General features: G+C 38.7%; 2 protein-coding genes across 5 annotated transcripts in view; one reads left to right on the forward strand and one right to left on the reverse strand.

Moving 5' to 3' along the window:
• The first annotated feature begins 1860 nt into the window (after nucleotides 1-1860).
• On the forward strand, nucleotides 1861-16124 carry mppe1 (metallophosphoesterase 1). 3 transcript variants are annotated; one of them, XM_044369361.1, is made up of 9 exons: nucleotides 1861-2448; nucleotides 2620-2728; nucleotides 4301-4404; nucleotides 7187-7267; nucleotides 9782-9896; nucleotides 10250-10330; nucleotides 12917-13039; nucleotides 13289-13429; nucleotides 15896-16124. In XM_044369361.1, the coding sequence occupies exons 1-9, from the start codon at nucleotides 2195-2197 to the stop codon at nucleotides 16079-16081; spliced, it is 1194 nt and encodes a 397-aa protein (XP_044225296.1). In that variant the 5' UTR covers nucleotides 1861-2194; the 3' UTR covers nucleotides 16082-16124. The 3 variants fall into 3 exon arrangements, with proteins under 3 accessions (XP_044225296.1, XP_044225297.1, XP_044225299.1); XM_044369362.1 differs by having other exon boundaries at nucleotides 9782-9890; XM_044369364.1 differs by lacking the exon at nucleotides 7187-7267.
• Nucleotides 16125-21026: 4902 nt separating this feature from the next.
• gnal (guanine nucleotide binding protein (G protein), alpha activating activity polypeptide, olfactory type) overlaps nucleotides 21027-24340 on the reverse strand; it is a 45626-nt gene continuing 42312 nt past the window's right edge. Inside the window, exon 12 of one of the 2 annotated variants that reach the window (XM_044368280.1) lies at nucleotides 21027-22573. In XM_044368280.1, the coding sequence (XP_044224215.1) occupies nucleotides 22427-22573 (147 nt within the window). In that variant the 3' untranslated portion in view covers nucleotides 21027-22426. The remainder of the gene's footprint in view (nucleotides 22574-24340) is intronic. The other variant, XM_044368281.1, reaches the window with a different exon arrangement.

Below are 24340 nucleotides of genomic sequence, written 5' to 3' on the forward strand. Positions count from 1 at the left end.
TGCTGATGCTGCTGAATGAATGCTCTAGTTTTCTCTTGTGCCACTTCCTCAGAATCTTGTACTGAGACTGTCTGCTGCTACTGCCGCCGCTGCTGGAACAAATGTTTCAGGGGTCAGGGTTAGGACAGGACAGGACAGGACAGAAGGAAAAGGGTGTAAAATTCCTGTTCAGTTCAAGTATGAGCAGAACAAATGGTATGAGTGGCCTCTGCAAACCAACTGGTTTAGCAGGTAACTATTCTCTGAAGCCATAATTAGAACAGTTTTGTGAAAGCGGTTTCCTATGTGAATGAAACTCCTCTGTGGTTCTTGTTTCAGAGCTGCAGAGAGACTGTAAGGAGTTTCTTGGTGATTAGATTTCTGCGAGTAATCACTTAATCTCATTTGTCCCATAGTTGCTGGCTCCTTTCCATCTGTTAGTGTTTGTGTGTGTGTGTGTGTGTGTGTGTGTGTGTGTGTGTGTGTGTGTGTGTGTGTGTGTGTGAGTGTGGACACATGCCAGGTTTACCGGTCACTGATCAGACCAGCATCGATCAATAGAATAGTTTTATCATTATGTTGATGAATAGAATAGTTTTTATCATTATGAGTCTGATAACCTGGATTTTTAATAACTTTTAGCACAAGTGTTTTCAGTCTGTCTCTCCTGTTCGCCCCCCTCTCCTCCTCCTCTCACTCACACAAACAAGCAGTCAAGCTAGCACGTGTTCATGAGAGAAATACCGGAAGTTGTCTGATTTTGCTTGTAAGCGAAGTTACATTAGTCACTTCTGCAGGAATAAAGAATTATCTGGTACTTAGGGAATAAAATAAAGAAGTAAGAGTACAGATGAAATTAATACAATTAAAAAAAAAGATATATTAGGCTAAAAAATTCAGATTGTTTCATGTTATTATTAACAGACGTTTACACACAACAGAAAGTAAATCCTTTTTTTTAAGGATTATTTTTACTGGTGGTTGTTTAACTATATTCAAATCTCAGTAGCTTTTTCAGTAGTTAACTACTTTGAGTCATGTGGATTAGGTAGTTATTTACAAACTACACATTCATAGTATTCTCATGATGTTTTTTGGTATACAATATGGCGCAATGCCACAGCTCATTGACCATGTTTGTCATTTAATGACAATCACCTGCTATTTGATTAAAATCACCTGTGGTTTGTGATCAAGATGTCTACAATCAAATACTATGAATTTCATTAAAGATTTAGCATTTTCCCAACTCATCCTCAATATTTGCTCCCAATATTCTCCTGAAAACACAACCTCAGGCTTCCTGCCCTGGTCCCTAAATCAAACACACCCACACTTTAGTCAGTGTCAGTTCAGTCGTACCTGTGTAACAGTATGAAACTCCAGATTCAAATTGTGATCATTTGTTTGTTTGTTACTTTTTGAAAGTAGTTTTAGTGTGACAAGCTACATTTTTTTTGTGAGAGTAGTTAAGATGTAGTTTAACTGCTTTTCATTGTGAAGTCGCTGGTAGTTTGGTCAACTGCAGTCTAAAGTAGTTTCCCCATTACACACACACGTTGTCCTTGGTCACTTTTGGGGACATTACATAGACTTACATTCATTTCCTGGAGACCAACCCTAACCATAACCTCTGACCCAAAAATCAGCTTTTTACCAATTGGGAACATGACTTTTGTCCCCAGTTGGACAAGTCGTCTCCAATTAACGTCTGTAAGTTGTCCCTGAAAGTAGCCACACACACACACATACACACACACTTTGAACAGGCACTATTTTTTACCAACAGATGTGTCCCTTATTTTGAAAGATTGTGTTTGTAGTTTTATTTTTGTAAAGCCTACCGGAAGTGTTGTATCTAACTTGACGGTTAGAGGAACCGTTAGGAACCGTTAAGAGCCGCTAGGAGCCGCTAGGAGCCGCTGGGAGCCGTTAGGAGCTGAGATTGCGAACCAGCGGCTGGCTGCTTCTCCTACCGGCTGTCTCTCGACCAGCAGGGGACATTTTTTTAACTTTTTATTTCATTTTTTTGAATCACCGGGTGTGTAGACGGAGCTATATTTTTCCTCATTCAGCCTCAGAGCAACTTGCCATGAGCATCATCCGGCCGGAGACCTGAACACTCGGGTCTGGACGAGGAGAAGATGCCTCATGGACCGCTCCATCACCGCCAGTGCGCCAGTTCAGGGCATCCCAAACGCCGAATAACAAAGAAATGCCGAGGTTTAGCGTCAGATGGCTGGCTGCCGTGGTGCTGATTCTCGTGGTCGGCGGCGCTTTCTTTTTCTGCGAGTATCTCATTTACTTCCCGACCATCCTCAAGTGCGCCTGGCCGAAGATCAGCCATGCGCGGGGCGGCGGAGAGGGCATCGACGGCCGGCCGATGGACTCAGCGGTCCGCGCTATGGTGCTGTCGGACACCCATCTCCTCGGAGCCGTCGGGGGACACTGGTTCGACAAGCTGAGGAGGTAATGTCATGGTTATTTCCCCTTTTTTTTTGAAGCAACCCACCACCACCACCACCACCACTAAACCCCCCTCCCTCCACCGTGCCTGTGCACCGGGTTCTGCAGAAGTGATTTGTAAACAATAACAAATATATAACGCCGGTGTCCGACTTGTTGTGTCCAAACGCGCAGGGAATGGCAGATGGAGAGGGCTTTCCAGACCGCTCTGTGGCTGCTCAGGCCCGAAATAGTGTTTATTCTCGGGGACATCTTCGACGAAGGCAAGTGGAGCTCGCAGAAGGTAACGTAGAGCTCCCTTTATCCTTCCACTTGCTTTGTCTGCACACTGATGATGATGATGATGATGATGATGAATGTGAGAAAACGGTATGTAAATGCAGAGCAGAGTGCAGTGCTCTCAGGTCATCATCATCATCATCATCATCTTGCTATTGTGCCATCCAGGCCCGAGAAGCTGCAGGTTTTTTTTTTTTTTGGAAGTAAACACCAACAAGCAGCTGCAGCAGCTGCAGCCGCTGCAGCCGCTGCATCCTCTCAGCCCTCCATGGTGCATCCTTCTTCAGGAAAAAATCCCCCTGGGAATTCTCACACATCTATCACTGGATTGTCAAAAACGATCCATCAAGTTAGACAGAAGAAGGAGAAAGTGTTATGCAAGTGCAGCACAGAAGAAGGGCTCACTGAGGAGGAAAAGCTTTGCACACGAGTTTATCTCCAGTGATCTGCAGCTTCCTCATTCATTGTCTCACTTTTAATTTCTGTTTCACAGTTTCTATTGTCCTCATTTAATCAGAGCTTTCAATATGTCAAAAGAGCAATAACACTAATGATTGGTTTCAATTAACCTATTAATTGGGGGAAAAAGTTATCATCACAGTCTTGTCTTTGTCCAAACAAAAGTCTAAAACTAAGATATATTCTGTTTAAAATGATATTAAATAGAAAAGGAGCACAATCTCAAATTTTGGAGCTTCAAACCAGCAAATATTTGGCTTTTTTCTTTATTTAAAGAAAACAAATATCAGCTACTAATTGGCTAATTGTTACAGGCCTCCTCTGGGAAGATTCAAGGCGTTTAATTTGCAGAAAGAGAAATAATGATAAAAGTAGATCTGCAACTAATGATTTTTTTTTAAATAGATAGTTTGATATGTCCAAAAATAGAGACAAATGACCGTCATAATTGCCTGTTTTGTCTGAGCAACAGTCAAAAACCCAAACATATTGAATTAAAAATGATGTAAAACATAAAAAAAGAAGCAAAATCACATTTTAGAACCTAAAATCTGCAAATGTTTTGACTGATAAATGACTTCAAAGATGAGTCAATTATCAAAATAGCTGCACATCAGCTAATTGATTAAACAACTGACTCTATAGCCTGAAAAATAGACCAAAATCCAAAGATATTCCATTTACCGTGATATAAAACAGACAAAAACAGCAAATTGTGACATTTGAGAAGCTGCGGCCATCAAATATTTGACATTTTTGAGTAATAAATGATCGATTCAAAGCCAATTTATGTTGTCAGTCTTCCAGTTGTTGCGGCACTAATTGAAAGTAGCATCGGGGAGTCATTTGAAGACACATCAGTATGAACATCATGAAAACCCACAGCTCTGATGTAATTAAAGGTCTCCAGTGTGCAGCTTTGGCCCCTGCAGGTGCAAAATTGAAATCTGGAGCCTGAATCAAAGCAGCCTGTTCTCAGCCACCCATGGGGGCCTGCCGGGTGACCCTCAGAGATCCCATTAACTCTCATGAGCCTCCCGGGGGAGTTTTCCTTATTAAGGGGCCTGATACAGAAACCTTTCCTCAGCTCGTATTTGTGTTGTTCCCTCTTCTGCAGCACTGGGAGGACGACGTGCGCCGCTTCCACCGGATGTTCAGGCACTCCACTGACACAGAACTCGTTGTGCTGGTTGGAAATCACGACATCGGTTTCCATTACGAGTAAGGACATGTTTTTACAGCCTTATTGCTTTATTGTCTTACTTAATAACCTTTGGTCTTTGCCAGCGTGCTTGATCGGCATTTTGTTGTAAGCTGAGTAAGGTTCAGGGAGTTTGACCTCGCGATCTGTCATAAATCAGATCTCAGAACGTCTTCCCCGTGATGGTTTTTATGGTCTTACTGTCCTGGTTTTATAAATATCTGATAACAGACGTCTTCTCTCGTTATTTTTATAGAGACAAAGTCCATTTGTGTTTCTCTTTGATTTGAAACGTTTTTGGAGCTACGGAAGTCAGGTATCGACTGCCAAATTATGTCAATAAAAGCCTCAAAATTTAACACTGCGGAGCCGGCGAACAAAGGGAAGTGAAGGATACATGTCTCATTAGCTTTAAGGAAATATTTAATCATGAGGCAATTAGGCTGAATTTCACTGAGAGAGGTCGGATACTGTAAAAGCGCTCAGGCCTGAAGCTTTCATTGAGGACACTGAGGTTATGTCTTCTGTGTCATTTCTACAAATGTGGCGGCTTAAAAAGCTACTTATCCAAAACCTGATATATATATATATATATATATATATATATATATATATGTTGTTCCTCTGAGCCGCAGAGCTCCGTTTCTGTCCAGAAACTATTAAACACACATCAGTGAGTCAAACCGTTACAACCGGGTGACATGTTCCCTCATCACCATGAACACTGGAGTTCACTTCAGGTCAATCCCAGCAGCATCAAACTCCGCTGATGAAAGTAGTCCCCAACAAATGCGCTATTCCCCCTAAAAACGACAGTGTTCAGCTGTTTCTGTAAATTACTGACTGAGTATTTTTTTTATTAAAAATGAAACTATATATTTGTGACATGATTTGAAAGATTTATGCCTTTAATAGAAAGAAATGAGCCACAGTCAGCGTTTGTTTTGGTCTTTCTGTGGTGTTTGTTGACAATAAGGAAAATATAGAATAACACCAGCGTTTAAAGACCTGAGGAAGAACTGACATCCTTCACTTACAAACAAATTATTCTTAGTGGACTTTTATAGGTGTATTTTTTATTGCACTCTTTACACATCTTTAAATTTGACATTTTATAGACAAAAGTAAAATATAACAATAATAGAAAACAAAGTTAGAGTCACATATTGAGACCAAGCCATAAAATATGTGTTTTTACTCCTAAACAAGTCATTATGTGCCGTTCACTGAAGTTATTGCCAGTTTAAAGTATTAAACAGAAATACTTCATTTATATGTTCTGTATATTGAGCTTGAAGGTCCAGTCTTAACCTTGGAAAAAGCAGTTTGAGAAAAATATCTTAGATTAGGCTGAAAGCTTCAGAAAAACTACTTTTTTTCGGGGTCAAATCGTAGGTATTACTGAACGGCAAACCTTAAAAAAACGGTCAAAGTAACCTCGAGCAGGTGTGTCTCGGTACGGTATGTTATGCATGTGACACGGTTACAAGTATGTTCACCCCTTTGTTGTTGAACAAAGCAGCGTTTAACATGTGAACGTGATAATGATCTGAATGTGATAATCATATGTGTCATCTGTGGTGTGACAGTCTGAAGGCAAGTTTCCCCTCCTGCTCGTACAACAGGTTTATCTGCCGTCAGGTTGTGTCAAAGTTGTCAAAAGAGTTGAATCTTTAGGGCGTGAGGAGGATTTCTAGTCAATCCTGAGACAAAAGTCTTATGTGAAGAGAAGTAACCGGTGTTAAAAAAATCAAAATCGAGTGGGCGAGGAGTCTTTTTTGATCTTGTTAAATTAAATCTAAAGTCACCCGAGTCCTCACCTTTTCTTCCTCTCCCCCCCCCCCCCCAAAAAACAGCAGCAAGATGAAAATCTAATTCAGCTGACAATATGATCAAAGAACAAACAAAAAACTACAAATATGACACACAAGAAGTATAAAAGAGGGAGTTTTAAGTTGTTCTCCACGGCTGTCTGCACCAGTCAGATCCGTGTGTCTCAAAGTTTTTGGCTTGTGATCCTTTAAAAAGACAGAAAATCAACTCATCAAAGCTTACATATTTCTGTTAGCTATGAACACTTCAGGAAAATAGTGATTTCTGTGTTCTCAGATTGTTTCATTTGAATAATTTTACAGGCCTGTAAGAGCTAAAACTATCCAGTATTTTCCAGAAAAAAAAAAGCAAAGATGTCTTGAGAATTAAACATAATTCAATAGGATTTTCACTGATGAAGACCATCATGTGAGGAGAGAAAATTAAATAAAATATCTGCTTTTTTTTTTTTGTTGGCTTGTCCAACATTTTTTGGGAGAGCTCAGTATTTCTACAATCCTGCTGCGACCCTGAACGCAGCAGCTGTACTTTGCAAAACACAACCCTCCTGTAGGGAGCAAATACTGCATGTTTAGTGGGTTTTTTTGTATCACAGATGCCTTTTTTCAGCTTTTGAGCCTGTATGTTTGTACCAGATTGCATTATATTGCGGAGGTGTTGCGTTTATTGTGTACACCCTGTGTCCTTTTTTTTTTTTTTTAGGAAACTGTTGTTGCTAAATTCTCAGGGGAAGAAACAGCAAAAGCAATGAGCATCTATACAGTTTTTTTTTTTTCCTGCCTGTGGTTCAGAAATGCACAATTATGTAGACATGCAGTGGCTCATATGTGCTTTGATAGGAGTCGAGCAGCAGGAAGTGAAACGGCACAGCTCTTATGTAACAGTGTGTGACAGACGTGACAGACTGTGCAGCAGGGATTTTTTTTTTTTTCTTTGTGCGGTATGACGAGCGGTGGTGTCTCCCTGCAGGATGGACTGGTTCAAGCTGCAGCGCTTCGAGAAAGTCTTCAACGCTTCCTCCACCAGGATCGTCACCAAAAACGGAGTCAAGTGAGTGATGTGACGTGATGATGCAGGACAAACATGTGACTCAGCAGGCTGCTGGAAGGTCACAGGTTTAATCCCCTGAGTCAGGCTGCGCCAAAAAAAAAGTGCTCTAAAAAGCCAGAGATGTTGTGCTCTGAAGCATTTTCTTATTAGACATAAATTACAAATTACACTCCTAATTTCACACTGTGTGATGATGAGAAGTCACTGTAGGAAACAAATGGATACATCAATATACAGTAGAGCAGCATAAAACAAGCATTTTTCATTTATTATCCAGTATAAATGATCTTGTTTGAAGTATTTATTTTAAAACAAGTTCAGTGCAGAATCTTATTTCAAGATCTGGACAATAATTTCTAGAAAATTATTGAAACAAGTTGATTTCTAGTCGAACTCTAGTCTTAACTCAAGGTTTGACTCCAGTTTAGACAGACGTTACTGAAATGATGGAGACTTACAGTTGTATGCAAATGTTTGGCCACCCTTTGACAAATAACATATTATGATGATTTTTTTTTAATTGAAAAGATGTAAACACAGTCTCTCTATAGGATAAGGAAACAACACAATGTTTCAGCAAATTAATGCATAGTTACTTTTTATATCATAAATTGAACAAAAATAAAAACATCATGTGCAAAAGTTCGGGCACCACTAGAGTTCTGAAGTCTTTTTACAAGGTCTCGACCATAATTAGCTCGTTAGGCTTGAGGCATGTCAACAGTTATCATTAGGAAATGTCAGCTGGTGCCAGTTTCAAAGCTTTACAAATATTCTGACTCTTCAAACCTTGTGTGAACACTCAGCAACCATGGGTTCCTCTAAGCAGCTGTGTAATTCTTATTGATACCCACAAAGCAGGGGAAGGCTACAAGAAGATGGCAAAGCGTTGTCAGCTTGCAGTTTCCACAGTGCCAAATGTAATTAAGAGATGGTAGCTGTGGGGAACTGTGGAGGTCAAGATGAGATCTGGAAGACTAAGAAAACTCATGTAGAGAACTGTTCGTACACTGGTCAGAAAGACCCCCAGTCAAAACCCCCATTTGACTGCAAAAAACCTGCAGGAAGATTTAACAGACTCAGGAATGGTGGTGCACCGTTCCACTGTGCAGCAGTGCTTGTAGAAAACTTTACCTGCGTCCTCATCATAAAATCCAACATCAGAAGTATGAAACAGAACATCTACAGAAGCCTGATGTGTTTTGAAATCAAGTGCTGCAGGCTGATGAAGTTAAAACTCTTTGGCCACAATCAGCAAAGTTATATTTGGAGAGAAAAAGGAGCAGCATTTTATGAAAAGAACACCTTGCCAACTGTTAAGCATGAAGGTAGATCCATCATGCTTTGGTGTTGTGTTGCAGCCGGTGGCACAGGAAACATTACACAGGTGGAGGGAAGAATGGACTCCACTAAATACCAGCAAACTCTGAAAGCAAACATCACACTGTCTGTAAAAAAAAAAAGCTGAAGCTGAAAAGAGGAAGGTTTCTACAACAGGATAATGATCCTAAACATACCTCGAAATCCAGCCTGGAATACCTCAAGAGATGTAAGATGAAAGTTTTAGAACAGCCCTCAAAGTCCCTTGACTTAAACATCATGGAAAAATCTGTGGGTTGATCTTAAAAGAGCTGTGTATGCAAGACGGCCCGAGAATACTGCAGAACTCGAAGCCTTTTGCAAGAAAGAGTTGGGGAAAATCCCCAAATATAAGAATTGAAAGACTGTTTTCAAGCTGTGATATCTGCCAGAGGGGGTCTCACTAAGTGCTGACTGTGTGGTGTGCCAAACTTTTGCACATGCCACAATAATGTCTTTTTTTTTTTTTTTTTTTTTGTTCAATTTATGACATGAAATGTAACTACGCATTAATATTTGCTGAAAATACTGTTTTTTTCATATCCTAGAGAGAATGTGTTTACATCTTTTCATTTAAAAAATCATCAAAATATGATATTTGTCAAAGTTTGCTGGATTAGAGGCAACAGAAGATGTGTAATAACATGAAATATACGTTTTTAGTTTTTCTTTTTTCCATTTTGCTATTTTTATGGAACATGAATTGAGAAAGTCATGTAAACATTTGAAAGATGTTTTGATATTTGTTGCCAATTTCCAAAATACTTCACTTATTATGCCTTTAAAACATAGAACCTATGTAAAAAAAAACAAACTATTAAACTTGAACTGAAATCAGTTACGACTAGAACCAAATATTTAGAACAAAATCACACACTTCCAACTGTAGATATAAAAGTATGTATTTACAAAAAAGTCATTAAATTCTGTTTATTAAAAACAAAATCAAGTAATACATCATTTGCAGCATTGTTCTAACATATTTTTACAAACGTTTGCCTGAGAAAACACTGTTGTGAGTTTTGTAATAGTGTGATTTATATTAGAAGAGGATCAAAAAAGGAGCAAGAAGCCAAAATAAAACTATAATAACATTTATCTGTGTGTATGTTTTTGATGCCGGTTGAGTTACCGAGACTCTCGTTCTCTCCGCAGCTTCCTGCTGGTGAACAGCGTGGCCCTGCACGGCGACGGCTGTCCCATCTGCCAGTCGGTAGAGAAGGAGCTGATCAAACTCTCTAGAGACCTCAACTGCTCTCTTCAGGTGGGAGTAAGTTTCTGGAAGACCTTCACACTTGTCAGCACCTCAAACGCACTCTGCTGCCGGTGCTCATGAAGTGTGAAAGACTCAAGTCAAGTGTGGAAGAAGCAAAATAATGATAAAAAATGAAAAGGTTTTTATATCCAGAGCTCTGTCTCGTACCTGCAGCCGGTGTTCTGTTCTTTTTTTTTTTTTTTACACATGCAGTGTCTGGAAAAGCACGTTAAAAGAAGCTGCTGATTGCTTTTTCTTTGCCGCAGCAGAAGACTTGGGAGGGATATGACATACGAAAAAAAAAAAAACTGTTGACTGAGCTTGTAAACAAGACAGCTGATGAATTCTTTATGTCGTCTTCTCTGCAGAACTCGCAGTCAGGCGGCGGAGTGATGGACAACTGTGAAGGCTCGCAGATTTATCCTCCCACACCTCCCATCATGTTACAGGTAAACTGCATGTGTACTTTTCTTTTTGTGTCTGCGAAACTAAAGCTGAGGAGGCTTCACTCACACGCTATCGGTAGTTCAGAGAAGTAGTGCTGAAACAAGTCCGTCTTTAGTTTTGATACAGGACTCACTCGTACGTTGAAACAGTCGTTAGTCATCGTTCCTCCTCTACACGCTGGCCTTTAAGAGCAACGGGGCAACAACACTGAGAGATGGAGGAGAAAATCCACAATCCTCATTCTATGCAAAGCAGTCTGAGGAAACAAATAAAGTGAGAGTTAAAGATAAAGATAGTTTCCAAAGTTACAGTTGTTTTAGAACGAAGAACAGTTTCAATGCTGATCTCTGACAGAGGGACAGTAAGACCTTAAACATCACCTCTGCAATTGTTTTAAGATGTATAAAAGTATTCTGTTTTGAATAAAAATTTGTGTCTGACGTGTTTTTTCCACAAAAAACTTTAATTGTTACAATTTCTTAAAATTGCATCCTCTTTTTCTCCCTGAAAAATCCCAAAACTGTGAAAAATACAAATATTTTTCATTTCAAAAGTTTAACTTCTGGACACAAGATGTCTCCGACTTCACTGTGAAGTCAATTCTCACATCACTCTTGTGCAAGTGTGCCTACTTGACCAGATTGGCTCCAAACTAGTTGTGATGTCACAAATCCTGCTCGTAAATAAACACGTTAAAACTCACATTTTTGGTGAGAACAGAGAAACTTTCCACTTTCAGCAGACGAATGTGAAAAACAGTCTTCTAGTGTCAAACTCTGCACATACATCATCCTGCACAGTGAAGCTCAAACATTCAACTGAAGCAACAAGAAAAACACATTTTTGAGTCGAGGTGGACTTTAACTTTATTTAATTCAGATTGCTGAAGCCTCATATATCATATATATCAGCTGAAACGTACACTGAATGAGGACAGTAGATTTTATCCCCCATCTTTTACAGCGTAGTCGTACTTGACAGACAGTATGGAGAGGAGGAATTATTACAGCGACCAACTGTTTCCATATGCGTTTGAGCATGTGTGTGTTATATCTAGACAGACTGATCAATGACTGTTGTAGCAATCTATTAATCACTTCTAGTCATTTATCAAGTGAAATGCTCAAAATAAGACGGTTAATGTTTCTCAAATATGAACATTTGCAGATTTTTTCCTAATTTACATCATTGTAACTTGATTTGTGTTTCAGACAAAATGAGCGATTTGACGACATTTGTTGTTATTTTCCGATATTTTATTGTCTTAACAATTAAGTGATTCATTTTAAATAATCAAAACATTAATAAAATGACAGTATAAAACTAGTTAGTTGCAGCCCTAAAAAGTTTAAGACGCTTCAGAGGCCAGTCATTACAAACTCATGCTGTTCAAATCCACCACACTTTATTTTTAATTCTAGTGGAGAGCCAAAAAGTTTCCAAAAATACCAAACATGTCTGGGTGAATTCTGGGAAAATGTCTATAAAATGATGCACAAAGATATTTAGAATATTTCCATCGGCCATAAAAACCATGGAGCCTCGGGTTTGAATCTTTTCACTCTGTAAACATCATAAAGCTTCAATAAAAATCTCGTTCAAGAGGACACAAAGTCTGTATGACGCTGTCAGACTGTGTGGAATAAAATGGTTTTTAACAACCTTTGAGCTATAAATATTGTTAAAGGAAACTGGAAGGGTTTAAAGAAAGTCTCTGGCCTCTCAGCTTGATGTAGAACTTAAACGTGGCCAGCAGACGTCGTCTTTTAGTGCTGAAAGATTTAGTAATTTTTAGGAAATTGTATTGTATTTATTGGGACAATGTACAGTTTTAAACATAAATGCATCAGAGTTAGCTTAAAAGCTAATTTTCATCTGCAGTCCCTTACAAATAAAACATATAACAAACAAACAAAAACACACAAAGCTACACACAACAGCACATCACATTCACCCACAACGTCAACTAGAAATGAATAAGGTAAGCTTGTCAAATTAAAAGCAAGATTATATGAGAAGACCTTGAGATGAAATTTATATTCAGTGGTTACAGAGCTGAGTAGTTTTTAGAGCTGAAACTACCTTTAATTTTCATGATTGATTGTTTCATGATAATTTGATCAAACTGATTTGGGTTTGGGTCATAAAATGTCAGAAAACTGTGAAAAACTCCCGCTGAGACGAGCTCTAAGAGCCCAAAGAAACGCTGTCAAATTGTTCATTTTGTGTAACTGACAATCTAAAATCCAAATATATTGAAATTACAATAATATAAAACAGAAAAAAGCAGCAAAGTCTCACATTTAAAAAGCTTGAACCAGCAAATATTTGGTACTTTGCCTCAATAAATGACTTAAACTATTACTAAATTATCAAATTGTGACTGTTCATTTTCTGTTTGTCTAGTTTTTATCCAGTTTTGTTTTAATTGTCAGTTTCCTGGCTGAATATTTGCTGTTAGAGTGCAACATTTACTACTCTCTACTTCTTCTTTGAGCTATCAAAACCATGAATTGAAGAAGAAATAGATCCTTAAAAGCTGCAGCGGTGGTCATCATGTTGTCCTGACTGTGTGCTCTGCTCGACAGCACTATCCTCTGTACAGAGTGAGCGACGCCGGCTGCACAGGACAGGACGCCGCACCGCCTGAAGAGCGACACCTGCTGTTCAGAGAGAAGTATGACGTGCTGTCGAAGGAGGCCTCTCAGAGGGTGAGCGCTCTGCAGTCTGATCACTGCCTGTGGTGTTTTTTTTTTTTGTTGTTTTTTTTTTTGTCCTTTCCCTCCTCTCTCAAAGCGCACATCTCTTCTGAAGCGGTTTCATCCAATTAAAGCACAGTACAACAGTCTGCTGTCAGAAATAGTCTCGTATGGAAACAGCAGATGGTCGACGATGATGAAACTGATGATGTAAGCGGGCAGCAACCGGTCTCTGAGGTAGATGTGTGTTTCTCTCCTCAGCTGCTGCAGTGGTTTAAGCCCCGCCTCATCCTGAGTGGCCACACCCACAGCGGATGTGAGGTTCTCCATGACAACAAGTACCCAGAAATCAGCGTGCCGTCCTTCAGCTGGAGGAACCGAAACAACCCAAGCTTCATCCTGGTTAGTATCTCATCCGCTGGCCGATATCCGGAGAGTTCTGCTTCAAAATAGGCTTTTAAACACATAACAGTGAATAATAGATGACTGGGTGACCTGAATCCTTTGGGAGAAAAATAACACTTTAACTTTGACTGAATTTTCTTCCCTTTGATGGACTAAAAGTGTTGATTTTTATAGGAAACATTCTGCTTTCCCATATATCACTAATGAGACTGAGCGACGAGTCATTTTAAGAGCAAAATAAAGGAGTAATTCCCCCTTTAATTGATTAATATCCTATATTTATAATAATAATTTCCTATACTATAAATCTATACACACTTTCCTTGATTACTCTGTTTTCCAGCATTTGAAAAACACACGAAAGACCCTTAAAAAGTAAAATAAAAGTAAAATCGGTCACGCTTGTCACACTTTATTTGGATGTTCAGATACTCAGCTTCCTGTTCAGTGACAGTAAAACGTCCCTGTGAAAAAGAGTCTTCTGTTTATGCGGACTGTGGAGAAAAATGAAACAGGCAGAGAGACGTTTAAAGTACGACTCACCGCTGTCACCTCGTATGTTTGAGCTTCTCGCTACCAATCAGAGCTTGTAGGCAGGAGACGAGTGCGGATGAGATCAATAGTCGACTTACAGAAATAACGACCTTTAAATCTGCATAATTTCTTTGATCGTTGTGAGAAATATTAACAGCCGCTGCAGCTTTCATGCCGACTCAAAATGAGGTCGGTGGGACAGATAAGTCACTCACCACTGACTCGTTAGGGGAAAAAAAACAAAACACAAAACAAAAAAAGGCGAACATGAACACAACGTCAGACGTCATTATCAGGCTACTAACAACCGAGAGACTTTGACACTTGAACGCATCATCAGCTGCAGGATTTGAGTGGTGAATAAAGTCCTTATACAGACGTGTAAAGTGCAGATCTGTGACACCTGCATGGAGATACGATAGAAAATTGACAAAGTGGTCGTTTAACTGGACGTTTTCTCTCTGTAAGCTGGTAGCTGAGTATCAGCGGGGCGACTGACGGGATAAAGTCAGAGGTGAAAATACGACACCTGAAGTGCAAGAAAACAAAGGATATTATAGGTGCCGAAGTAACAAGACTGTTTTTGTCTTGAGTTTTATCGATCAGTGGAGTAATATGAGGCTTCACGGGTGAGTTGCGTGACTTTTGTAATTGTTCGTTTGTTTGTTGTTGGTCTGACAGAAGCGTTGATTGTACCTGCTGTTGTGATTTTATCTTGAAATGGAATCACAAGAATCTTTCCAAAGATGTTTCTCATGAGCACATTGGTTTTATGTACGTAGCATAGTTGTGTACTTAACAGTTAACGTTAAGGGGGTTAAGAGACACTCCCTAGTTTTGTTATAGCGCACGTAATTCAAAACTATTTGGTCTTGATGCCCCAAATACATTTTATTTGTCCTAATTTTAAAATTTGTTACAGTTCCTTCTAATTCCCAAATGTGGTGAAACTACATCAACTGCCAGATGTTATTTTATCCTCAAACATTCACATTTAAAATTATAGTTATTCATAATAATCTCAAAATATGAGGTTCAAACTTAAAGATTCACCCCCATGGTCCGTTTAGTACTTATTCTGGAGCTTTCAGTCATATCACATGATCCTCAGGGACGGATGCAGTTTGCCTGGTTGTTGTTGAATTGTAGATGTTTTTTTTTCTGAGCACTGATCTACAACAAATAAAAATCATGTGATATGACTGAAAACTCCAGAACATCCACTAAAAGGACCTTTTGGTGTTAAAATGTGTAATTTGTTATTAATAATCATCAATAATTTTAATCATACTATTAGGGGCTATAAAAATCAAGCGAGTGTATCTTTTAACAGTTAAATTTAGATAAAAATACGAAGAGAAAAAACCCACAAAGAGTTCAGATTCTGTCTGAGAGTAAGAGTGTAATTTCCACTGGAGATGTGTTGGATGTTTTTCAAAAATCCACTTTTATCCCCTTTCATTTTTATAGTTTCTGGTTTAATTTCTTAATAAAATCTCTCTGAACAGTGTCCTTTTACTGTCCAGCTGCCAAAACCCAGATGAGAAAAAAGAGAAGAGTTGATAAAAATGTTGATCCGCTCATCTGATTCCTGCTTATTACAAGGTGAACTCACAGCAACGAGCTTAACGAGCAGCAGCAAGAACTTTGAACTTTTTTTTTCCGCCCTGGGTTACGTCTCTCAGGCTAAATACAGTTTTCTAACCCCTCAGAAAAATATCATTTAATCTATAGTTTATTTACAGTCAGTATCCTCCTAAAAATGGCACAAATACAATAATATTTCTTATCTGAGAGGCTCTAAGCAGCCATTTTTTTTTATTTTTTTGTTTTTTTTTCAGGCTTCTTCTGCTTTTGCTCACATTAATCATCACCTCTAACCCTCAGTATCGTCCTTTTCTCCCTCTCCCTCTCTCTCCCCCTCTCAAGGCGTCAGTGTCACCGGGCAGCTACGCTCTGTCCAAGTGTTTCCTGCCCGAGGAGAGCACGGTCATCAGCGTTTACTGCTCAGCCGGCGCCTGCCTCCTCCTCCTCTTCCTCGCTCACTGTCTGTGGATGAAAGGCCTGCTGCAGTGCCTCAGCCTCTGCCTGCTGGGGAAGCACAAGTCTCTGTGAACTACATTACCCAGCATACACCACGTGCCGGGGAAGGGGGGGATGGCGGGGGGGGGGGGGGGGGGGAGGGAAAGAGCCATGATGATCTGGAGCCTGCTGGAGATTTAAGGATCTAAAAAAAAAATGTGACAAATGTGATGTTGCTCTTCTGAGCGGACCCCAAAAAAAAAAAAAAATCTGTTTTTGATTTGTTTGTCCAAATGTTTTTTTGCGGCACTGTGAAAGATATGAATATATTTTAATTGTCTTTAAAAAAAAAAAGGACTCAAAAAGTTTATCCCTTCTCATATTTATGATGACGATGATGATGTTGATGTGCTGAAACAGATGTGAGCCAAAATTGCTGTAACAAATCAATCAGTGGCGTTTGTTTTACCTTCCTTGGGAGTGCCAGACGGGTGGAGCATCAGGAAAAACGAAGCATCAGCGAGTTTTTTCGATTCCGTCACTGACTTTACAAAAGTTATTTTGTCTGTATAAGAAACTTCACACAGCTGAAGACAAATCAAACAAGTGTATATGTAAATATTATTTGTCGCTGGTCTGATTTAAGGTGGTAAAGTCAGATTGTACGTTGGTGGTTTATGTCTCCTCACTCTGACGTTAACTGTGATCTGATGTAAACACGCTGATCGTCTCACGTTCCGTTTGTTTCTGTTGTTGAAGTCTGATCAATTCAGGTTTTCTTGTTGTTTTTAAATGATGCATATCTGAATATATTTATTGCTGACTTTCTGTGCCAAATGTTTGTGAGGGTTTTTGCCAAATTGTTGACACATTTCTGATGAACTGTACATAATAAATCAGAATCTTAAGTTCTGTTGTAGAGTTTTATGATGTTTACCAGAGGTTGATGTGCACTACGACTCTGTAATCAATCACCTGCAGCCTCTGAGGGAGTTTACACCTGGAAATTTGCAGGAGAAATGGAGACATGATATCATGGTTATCAATGTGATATTAACACAAATATATGTTTGCAAATGCAGCATCATATGAAATAAAAATGGAAGTAAAAAAATATTTAGGAAATCTTTCAGAAACTGAGCTGAAACCCACTTTGCATAATTCACATTTGACTCATGTCAAAGCTTAAAAATTCACGTTTTTCCACTAATCTCCTTCTGTTTGTCTCTCAGTGGAAAATATAATGACATAAAAAGTGAAATAACACACATTTGTCAGAGATTTTGTCGTATTGTTTATACAGTGGGATCTTTTCTCTACTGTATATCTTTGGGTGGATTAGGACGTTTGTGTTAATGTACTACATTAGTCAAGAATAGAGCTGCAACTATCTATCACTTTAAATATCCTTTAATGTATCTATTGTTTTTCAATAATAAGAGTTTGATCTATAAAATGTCTGTTTTTTTGTGAAATTGTGAGAAATGTCACAATTTCTCAAAGTCTTAAATTTGCTTGATCAAACTGACCAACAGATATTTAATTCAAAATGATATAAAACAGAAGAAAAAGCAGCAAATCTTCACACATTTAAAGAGCTGGAGCTTTTTGATTGATAATAGACTTCAATTAATCAACTAATCGTTGCAGTTCAGGGTTAAGAGTAAAAAAAATCCTGTCTGGTTCCAGAGAATTTATTTTTATGTTCATATTGTTATTAAATTTTAAACGCTTTTAGTTTTCAGAGTGATGAAGATCAATTTAAACTGGATTCCAGTGAATCCAGCAGAAATGTGAAAGGTTATTTCCTACATTAAGTTTAGTCAGACTATATTATTATTCAAATATATTCACTAATTTGTTACCAGACCTTCTTTTTGACTAAAATCTAATCCATATTTGCTTTTTTAAGTGTGTTAAACACACACAGGTGATTTCATTTATTTTGGTTGACTGTGTTTGACCAACATCTCCAACAATTGATGCACCTGCGAGGGACGAATGATGCCTTCATCATGTGCTGCGTCCCGACTCCAAAGTACATGGAAATACTACACAATAATCTTTATATATATCTTCTCTTTATATATATATATATAATATACTGTTTTTACAGGTAGTATACAAGAAATTAACTTCTAGAGCTGCAACAATTTGTCATTTTTAAGCAAAAATTACAAACATTTTCTACTAAAATGTGAGGATTTGAAGCTTTTCTTTGTCATACATGATAGTAAACTGAATATTTACATATATTTGACATTTTAAGACGTCACTTTGGGCTGCGTGAAACTATAAATGACATTTATTAATTTTATAGACATAACAACTAATAATAAAAATAATCTGTAGATAAATTAATAATGAAAACAGTCTCATTAGTTGCAGCTTCTTTTATACTAGCTGGAAATGATACGACTAGTTGTGCTGTTGGACGTCAATCAAACAGTAACTTTAGAAGGTCACTCCTAATTAAACTTCAAAAAGAGACAGAAAATGTCTTTCCAAAAATAATTATAGTTATTTGTTGTTTTCTGAGGTTTTTCCCGGAGCTGTTTCACCATCAGATACTTTGAGGTTTTTTTAGTAAACATACTGAATTGTTGAGTTTACTTCATTTAAACTTAATTTCCAGTTTCAACACACAACATACTAAAAAAAAACTGCTTAGAAGTAGTTTGCAGTATGAAATGGGACACAGATAATTATTATTAGACATAACGAGTCCTGTGGCCTCAGTGTAGCAAAGGACCAATCAGGTAGAAACATAAAACACCTGTAAGAGTCTGCAGGGCCTTTAAATCTGAATAACCAAACTGGTTTCACAGCAGATATGTTGACATGTCACAGTAGGCTGAATGATACGAAGGTTTACTGGGACACTTGAACACAACAGACCCTTCGTTAATGTTATTAGTAACATCTGTGTTTTTCCTACTATGACACGTCAAATTGTTTACTGAGAAAGTATAAATATTAAACCAAAACAATAATTAAGATACTGAGAGTACCTGCTCACATACACATTTCTACATACCATCACTGACCAGTGGTGGAACAAGTACTCAGATCCTTTACTTAAGTAAAACAACGTAAAATACTACATTAAAGTAAAAGTCCCACATTTAAAATGTACTTGAATGTCCCTTATCAGTGATATATTATTATTTATGACTTTAGACTATTAATCAGAATTTGTTTTAACTACTTTATATACAATTAGGTAGTTTAGTCCAGTGGTTCCCAACCTGGGGGTCGAACCCTTCCAAAGGGTCGTAAGAGTCACGATTACTGGGACACAAATTTATATTGTACGCAGTTTTTTTTAACTTCTAATCTGTGTTTTTGTTTATAATATTGGTTAAATTTACATTTTCAGACTAAAATATATGTTAAATTACATCTTATATATGTAATTCAATTAACAATCATATCATATATAATCATATCACACTGCTGCACCAGCAACTGCCAAATTGGGTTTAATAAAGTAATAATTGATAAATAAATGTTATTAAATGTTTAATTGGTGAAACTGCAAACAACTCATCTGAAACATGACGCTGCTTTTTGATAAGGGTCATAAAGGTTGGGAACAACATCTGGTTTCATCTTTTATCTTATTAATTAATACGTTTAGGTATCTAAAAAGTAACAACTCTGGATTCAAGCGGATTAAAAAGTGCAATATTTCCCTCTTAAATGTAGTGAAGTATTAGAATAAAATAGCATAACACGGATACACTCAAGCAAAACACAAAGAACCTCGTCATGGTATCTCACTCTCCGCTGCAGCTTCCCACAAAAACTGAAAAACAAATCTGGACACAACTGGACACCAAGATGGAAATAAAGCAAAGTCCTCTAATGTGCCTCTTTATTTAAAGAAAATAAAAATGTCATTTAATCATCCTCCCAGGCCAAACAAGGTTTTTGCACCTCCAGTCAGTTCACTCTCTTTTGGGGATAGACGTGTACTGTAGCAGAAGAAAAGGCTGATGCTGTTTGTACAAGGAGAAGAGCTTGTCTTGTTGGGTGCTGCTCACACATTCATAGTGCCTGTGCCATTGGGTATGGCTCCAAAGGACCAAAGAATTACTAATATTGCACGCTCTCATTTATTCATCTCCATTCTAAACATGCTTTCCTATGTGTGTATGTATACATATTTACCGTATACATACATAGGTATGTACACCTAGGCACACACATAATTAAACATGTATAATTGTACATATATATTTATATAGACCTATAAATTTACATGTACATACATTTATAAAATTTTACACACAACGCACACTCGCCCTCACACGTACGCACGCACACACAATGCGTCTGTGAGTCTATGTTTGTCTTATGTACACATGCGCACAGGCACGCACATCAGTACAGATCTCAGACACACTTCATATCGAAAAAACGTTGGTTCCTATTAAAACAACACCAGGTTGCAATTTGGACACTTTCAATGGATTTCCAATGTTTGTTTAAAGCTGTGAAATTCAAAAAAAAAAGAAGAAAAAAAAAACAAAAAAAAAAAGAGGAAAAAGGAAACAAAAAAAAAAAAGAAAAGAAAAAAAAAGGCATGGCGCTGCAACATCTGGTCTTCACTGCAGGTAAGTGGTTAATTTGCATAATGTATACAGGTTTTTAGGATTTTTTCCCTATTTTTTATTTTTTACTAAACAGCATTTCCTTTTTTTTTTTATAAACCAGAAAAAACTAAACTCTACAGAGAAAGTCCCCTACCCGCAGTCTTCCGCTGCCGATAGAGTTTGACATCAAGCTGTACAGCGCAGTCGAAAACATACTTACATCTGAGCTCATTTACAGGTACAGCCATAATCAAGGCACAAAGATCTACAAGTAGATTTGTTTTTCTTTCAATTAAGTTGTACAAAATAATATTACATTTTACAGTCTGTACAGGATAATTCAACCTTGCACAGTGTACAAGTTAACAAAAAAACAAAACCAAAAAAAAAACAAAACAAAACTGAAATCAAAAAAAAAAAAGGAGAACAATACATTTTTCTCTCCCGTCCCTCCCCCCCCACCCTCCCCTCCCATCAGTATCTCTAAGCTAAAAGGATGGTTTGTGTGGAAAAAAAAAAAAGGAGGCAGGTCCGAGTCCGTGGAGGCAGGGCTAAGGTGCAGAGAGCTCAGTCCCTTTTCCTTCATTGAAATCCTTCTTCATGTCGTCGATTTTGTTTTTCCCGCCCCTCCCTTCTCTTGTTTTTTTTTTTTTTCTCCGCTCCACATGTCTCTCGGCTGCTGCTGCTGCTGCTGCTGCTGCTGCTCGGTCCACCCTGCAGCTCGGCAAGCTAACATCGTGACAGGGTAATAAATATTGTGATGCTACATTGTGTGTATGCTTCCTCTGGAGAAAAAACAACAACAACAACAACAACCAAAAAAAAAAAAAAAAGAAAAAAAAAAAGAAAAAAAAAAGAAAAAAGTTATTAAGGAACCTGATGCAAAGTGCATTTATCTCTTCATCCACTCGGTTCCCCTCCGTCCTCTCGTGTCTCCTCTCTCCGTCGTCCAATCGTCTTCCGCGCGGAGAGGAGGAGGAGCAGAGGAACTGTTAAAGTTGGAGGGGTGACGGGGCAAAAAAAAAAAACCAAAAACAAAAAAAAAAAAAGGAAGGGAAGAGGGGAGGGGTGTGTGGGAGGGGAGGGGGGGAGCAGGGGGGCAAAGGTCATGGTGGTGATGCCAGCTTCGGCCGGCAGGTGACACAAACATAAACACACACACACACACACACACACACATACGCTTGCTCACATGGCATTCCTCCTTCTTATCTCTCTCTCACACACACACACACACACACACACACACACACACACACACACACACTCTCTCTCTCTGCCTCTACACTGAGGTCCTGCAGGTGTGTTTCATGTATCCACACCCACCAGTCCAGGTCCAATGACAAAGCCGAAAAACAGAAGGACACAAGGGGCAAAAAAAAAAAAAAAAGGAGGTAGCCCAAGGCTTAGTGGAATGACAAAAATCAAGGCATTCAAAAGGAAGGATTAAAAAAAAAAAAAAAAAAAAAAAAAAAAAAAAAAGCGGCACGCAACAACTTTGTTCCCCAACCTTCCTTTTACATCGGTGAAATGGGGATGAATCGGTCTCAGAGAAAAAAAAAAAAAAAAAAAAAAACGTACAAAAAGCTAAGAAGTTAAGAAGAGGAAGAGGATTTGACACACTTCAGTAGTACTTCATAGTCCTCGACAGGAGGGGTGGTCAGGGGTTGTTGAGGGTTTCTTTGGGGGGAGGAGGAGGAGGAGGAGGTGGGTGGGTGGAGGTTCAGGGGAGGAGTAGGAGGTGGTGGAGGAGGAGGAGGAGGAGGAGGAGGAAGAGGAAGGGTTCGTCAAGGATGCAGAATGGTGGAGAAAACACAGAAGGCTGACGGAGGCGGTCCCATCACAAGAGTTCGTACTGCCGCAGGTGCATTCTCTGGATGATGTCCCGGCAGTCGTTGAACACCCGCCGGATGTTCTCTGTGTCCACGGCGCAGGTGAAGTGGGGGTAGCAGTAGTGTCTGCCGTCGCCGCTCGCAGTGCTGATCCGCTGAGGGGGGGGGGGGGAGGGGGGGAGAAGAGACGGGAAACACACGTCAGGAGGGGTCTCACTTCATCTTTGATACCAACAGATGACACGGGTTCAAACTCCGGGTTCAAGAATTCCTACCATCTTCAAAAATGCTGCTGTCACCCTGACCTTTGACCTTCTGGGATCAGTAACGTTTTATAATGAAATTTAAAGGGGACATATTATGCTTTTTATGATTTTCTGTTATTTTTATACTGTTATGATGTCGGATGTCTACGTTAAACATGGTCAAAGTTTCAAAACTTGAGGTGAATGTATGTAAATTGGTGCCTGCAAGTCAAAAGTCAGGGCTAAAACAGCCTGTTTCTGCATGAAGGGGTCAGTATAAGATAAATAATAAGTTTTTTGAACTGTAAATCATGCATAGATGTTTCAGTAGAGTCCCAGAAATAAACTATCAACCTGGAAATGAGTATGATACGTCCCCTCAAGCATAAGACTGGTGTTAGTCTTTATTTTTCTTATTAGACTAAATCAACCATGTGTTAGTCCACCTCTCAATACTTTCCTCCTTCCCTTCCCTGTCTGGTAGTAACCTCACCGAGCCTACAGGTTACTTACTCAAGACAAGTTTTTTCTTTTTCTTTTTTTAAATGGTCACATCTATAGTTTCATTTTTAAAAAAGGGGCTCAGTAATTTCCTGAAACAGCTGGTCACTGTGGTTTTTATTAAACGTTGCAGTAAATAGCACATTTGTCAGGGACTTTTTACAGCTGCGGACAAACACACGTTTTGGTGAGTATTTCTGGCAGGAGGATGGGTTGTATGAGACAGTCTCAAAATAAACCACAGCAGTCGTGTTTGCGGTGATGAAGGCGCAACAGTGCGGCTCGCTGACGTGTTTTAGCTACTGTGCAGGATATCAGGGTTTGGCTACACAGCAACACTTGTTAAGAAGATCAATTCGTTGTTAGTTTTAGTCTTTTCATTGCATTTGTTGACAGTGAGAAAAACACTGAATGTTGCTTCAACTAGTTCCAGTTCCTGTAAGTTTAGCTTTGATTGGTTTGAGGACTTAGTCAACCTTTAACACCTCTGGTTTTCAAACCAAGTGGGAAAAGATAAAAAGCGTCACTTTGACTACAGAAATTTTAAGAATCTCACAGCAGCCAATACTCCATTTGCTGTCTGTCAGATTTACAGTTTCTAAAGCTAATAATGCTGAACTTTGACCACAAAAGCGTCAAGTAGCAAACATGTTTCAGGCAACTGAAACATGTTTGGTCCTCTTTATCCAGCCTTAAACACATACATTATACTAAACAAAATTAGACCAGTGTTTAATACTGTTAAGGCAAATGATACGTGTCATTACAGCTCTACAATGGAAGTAAAACATCAGGAAATTGTGCAATTTGTTACAGGACAGAACACCAGTTTGCTGTAAAAATAAAGAAGTAACATTTCTCAATGAAATGCTTCATGTTACACTGTTAAAACTACTAATAGCATAAATATAAACATGTGATTTGATGTATGTAACATGAATGTAAAGCAAACAACTCTATATCTCCTCTATCTGCTGAGGACGACTGTGAGATGTGGTTGAAAGTGGGCCTTGAGTCAACGTGACTGTGTGTGATTCTTCGTTATAAAGCAGCAACATGTCTGGTTGTTGCTCTGCAGCTCGTTGGCAGAAAACTTCTCCTCATGAGAAGTGCAGCATTAGCAGAAGTGTTTTATCAAGTTCACACATGAAAGCTGTTATTTGTATTTGGCTTGAA

This window comes from Thunnus albacares, chromosome 12, assembly GCF_914725855.1.
Source record: "Thunnus albacares chromosome 12, fThuAlb1.1, whole genome shotgun sequence".
Lineage (NCBI taxonomy): Eukaryota > Metazoa > Chordata > Actinopteri > Scombriformes > Scombridae > Thunnus > Thunnus albacares.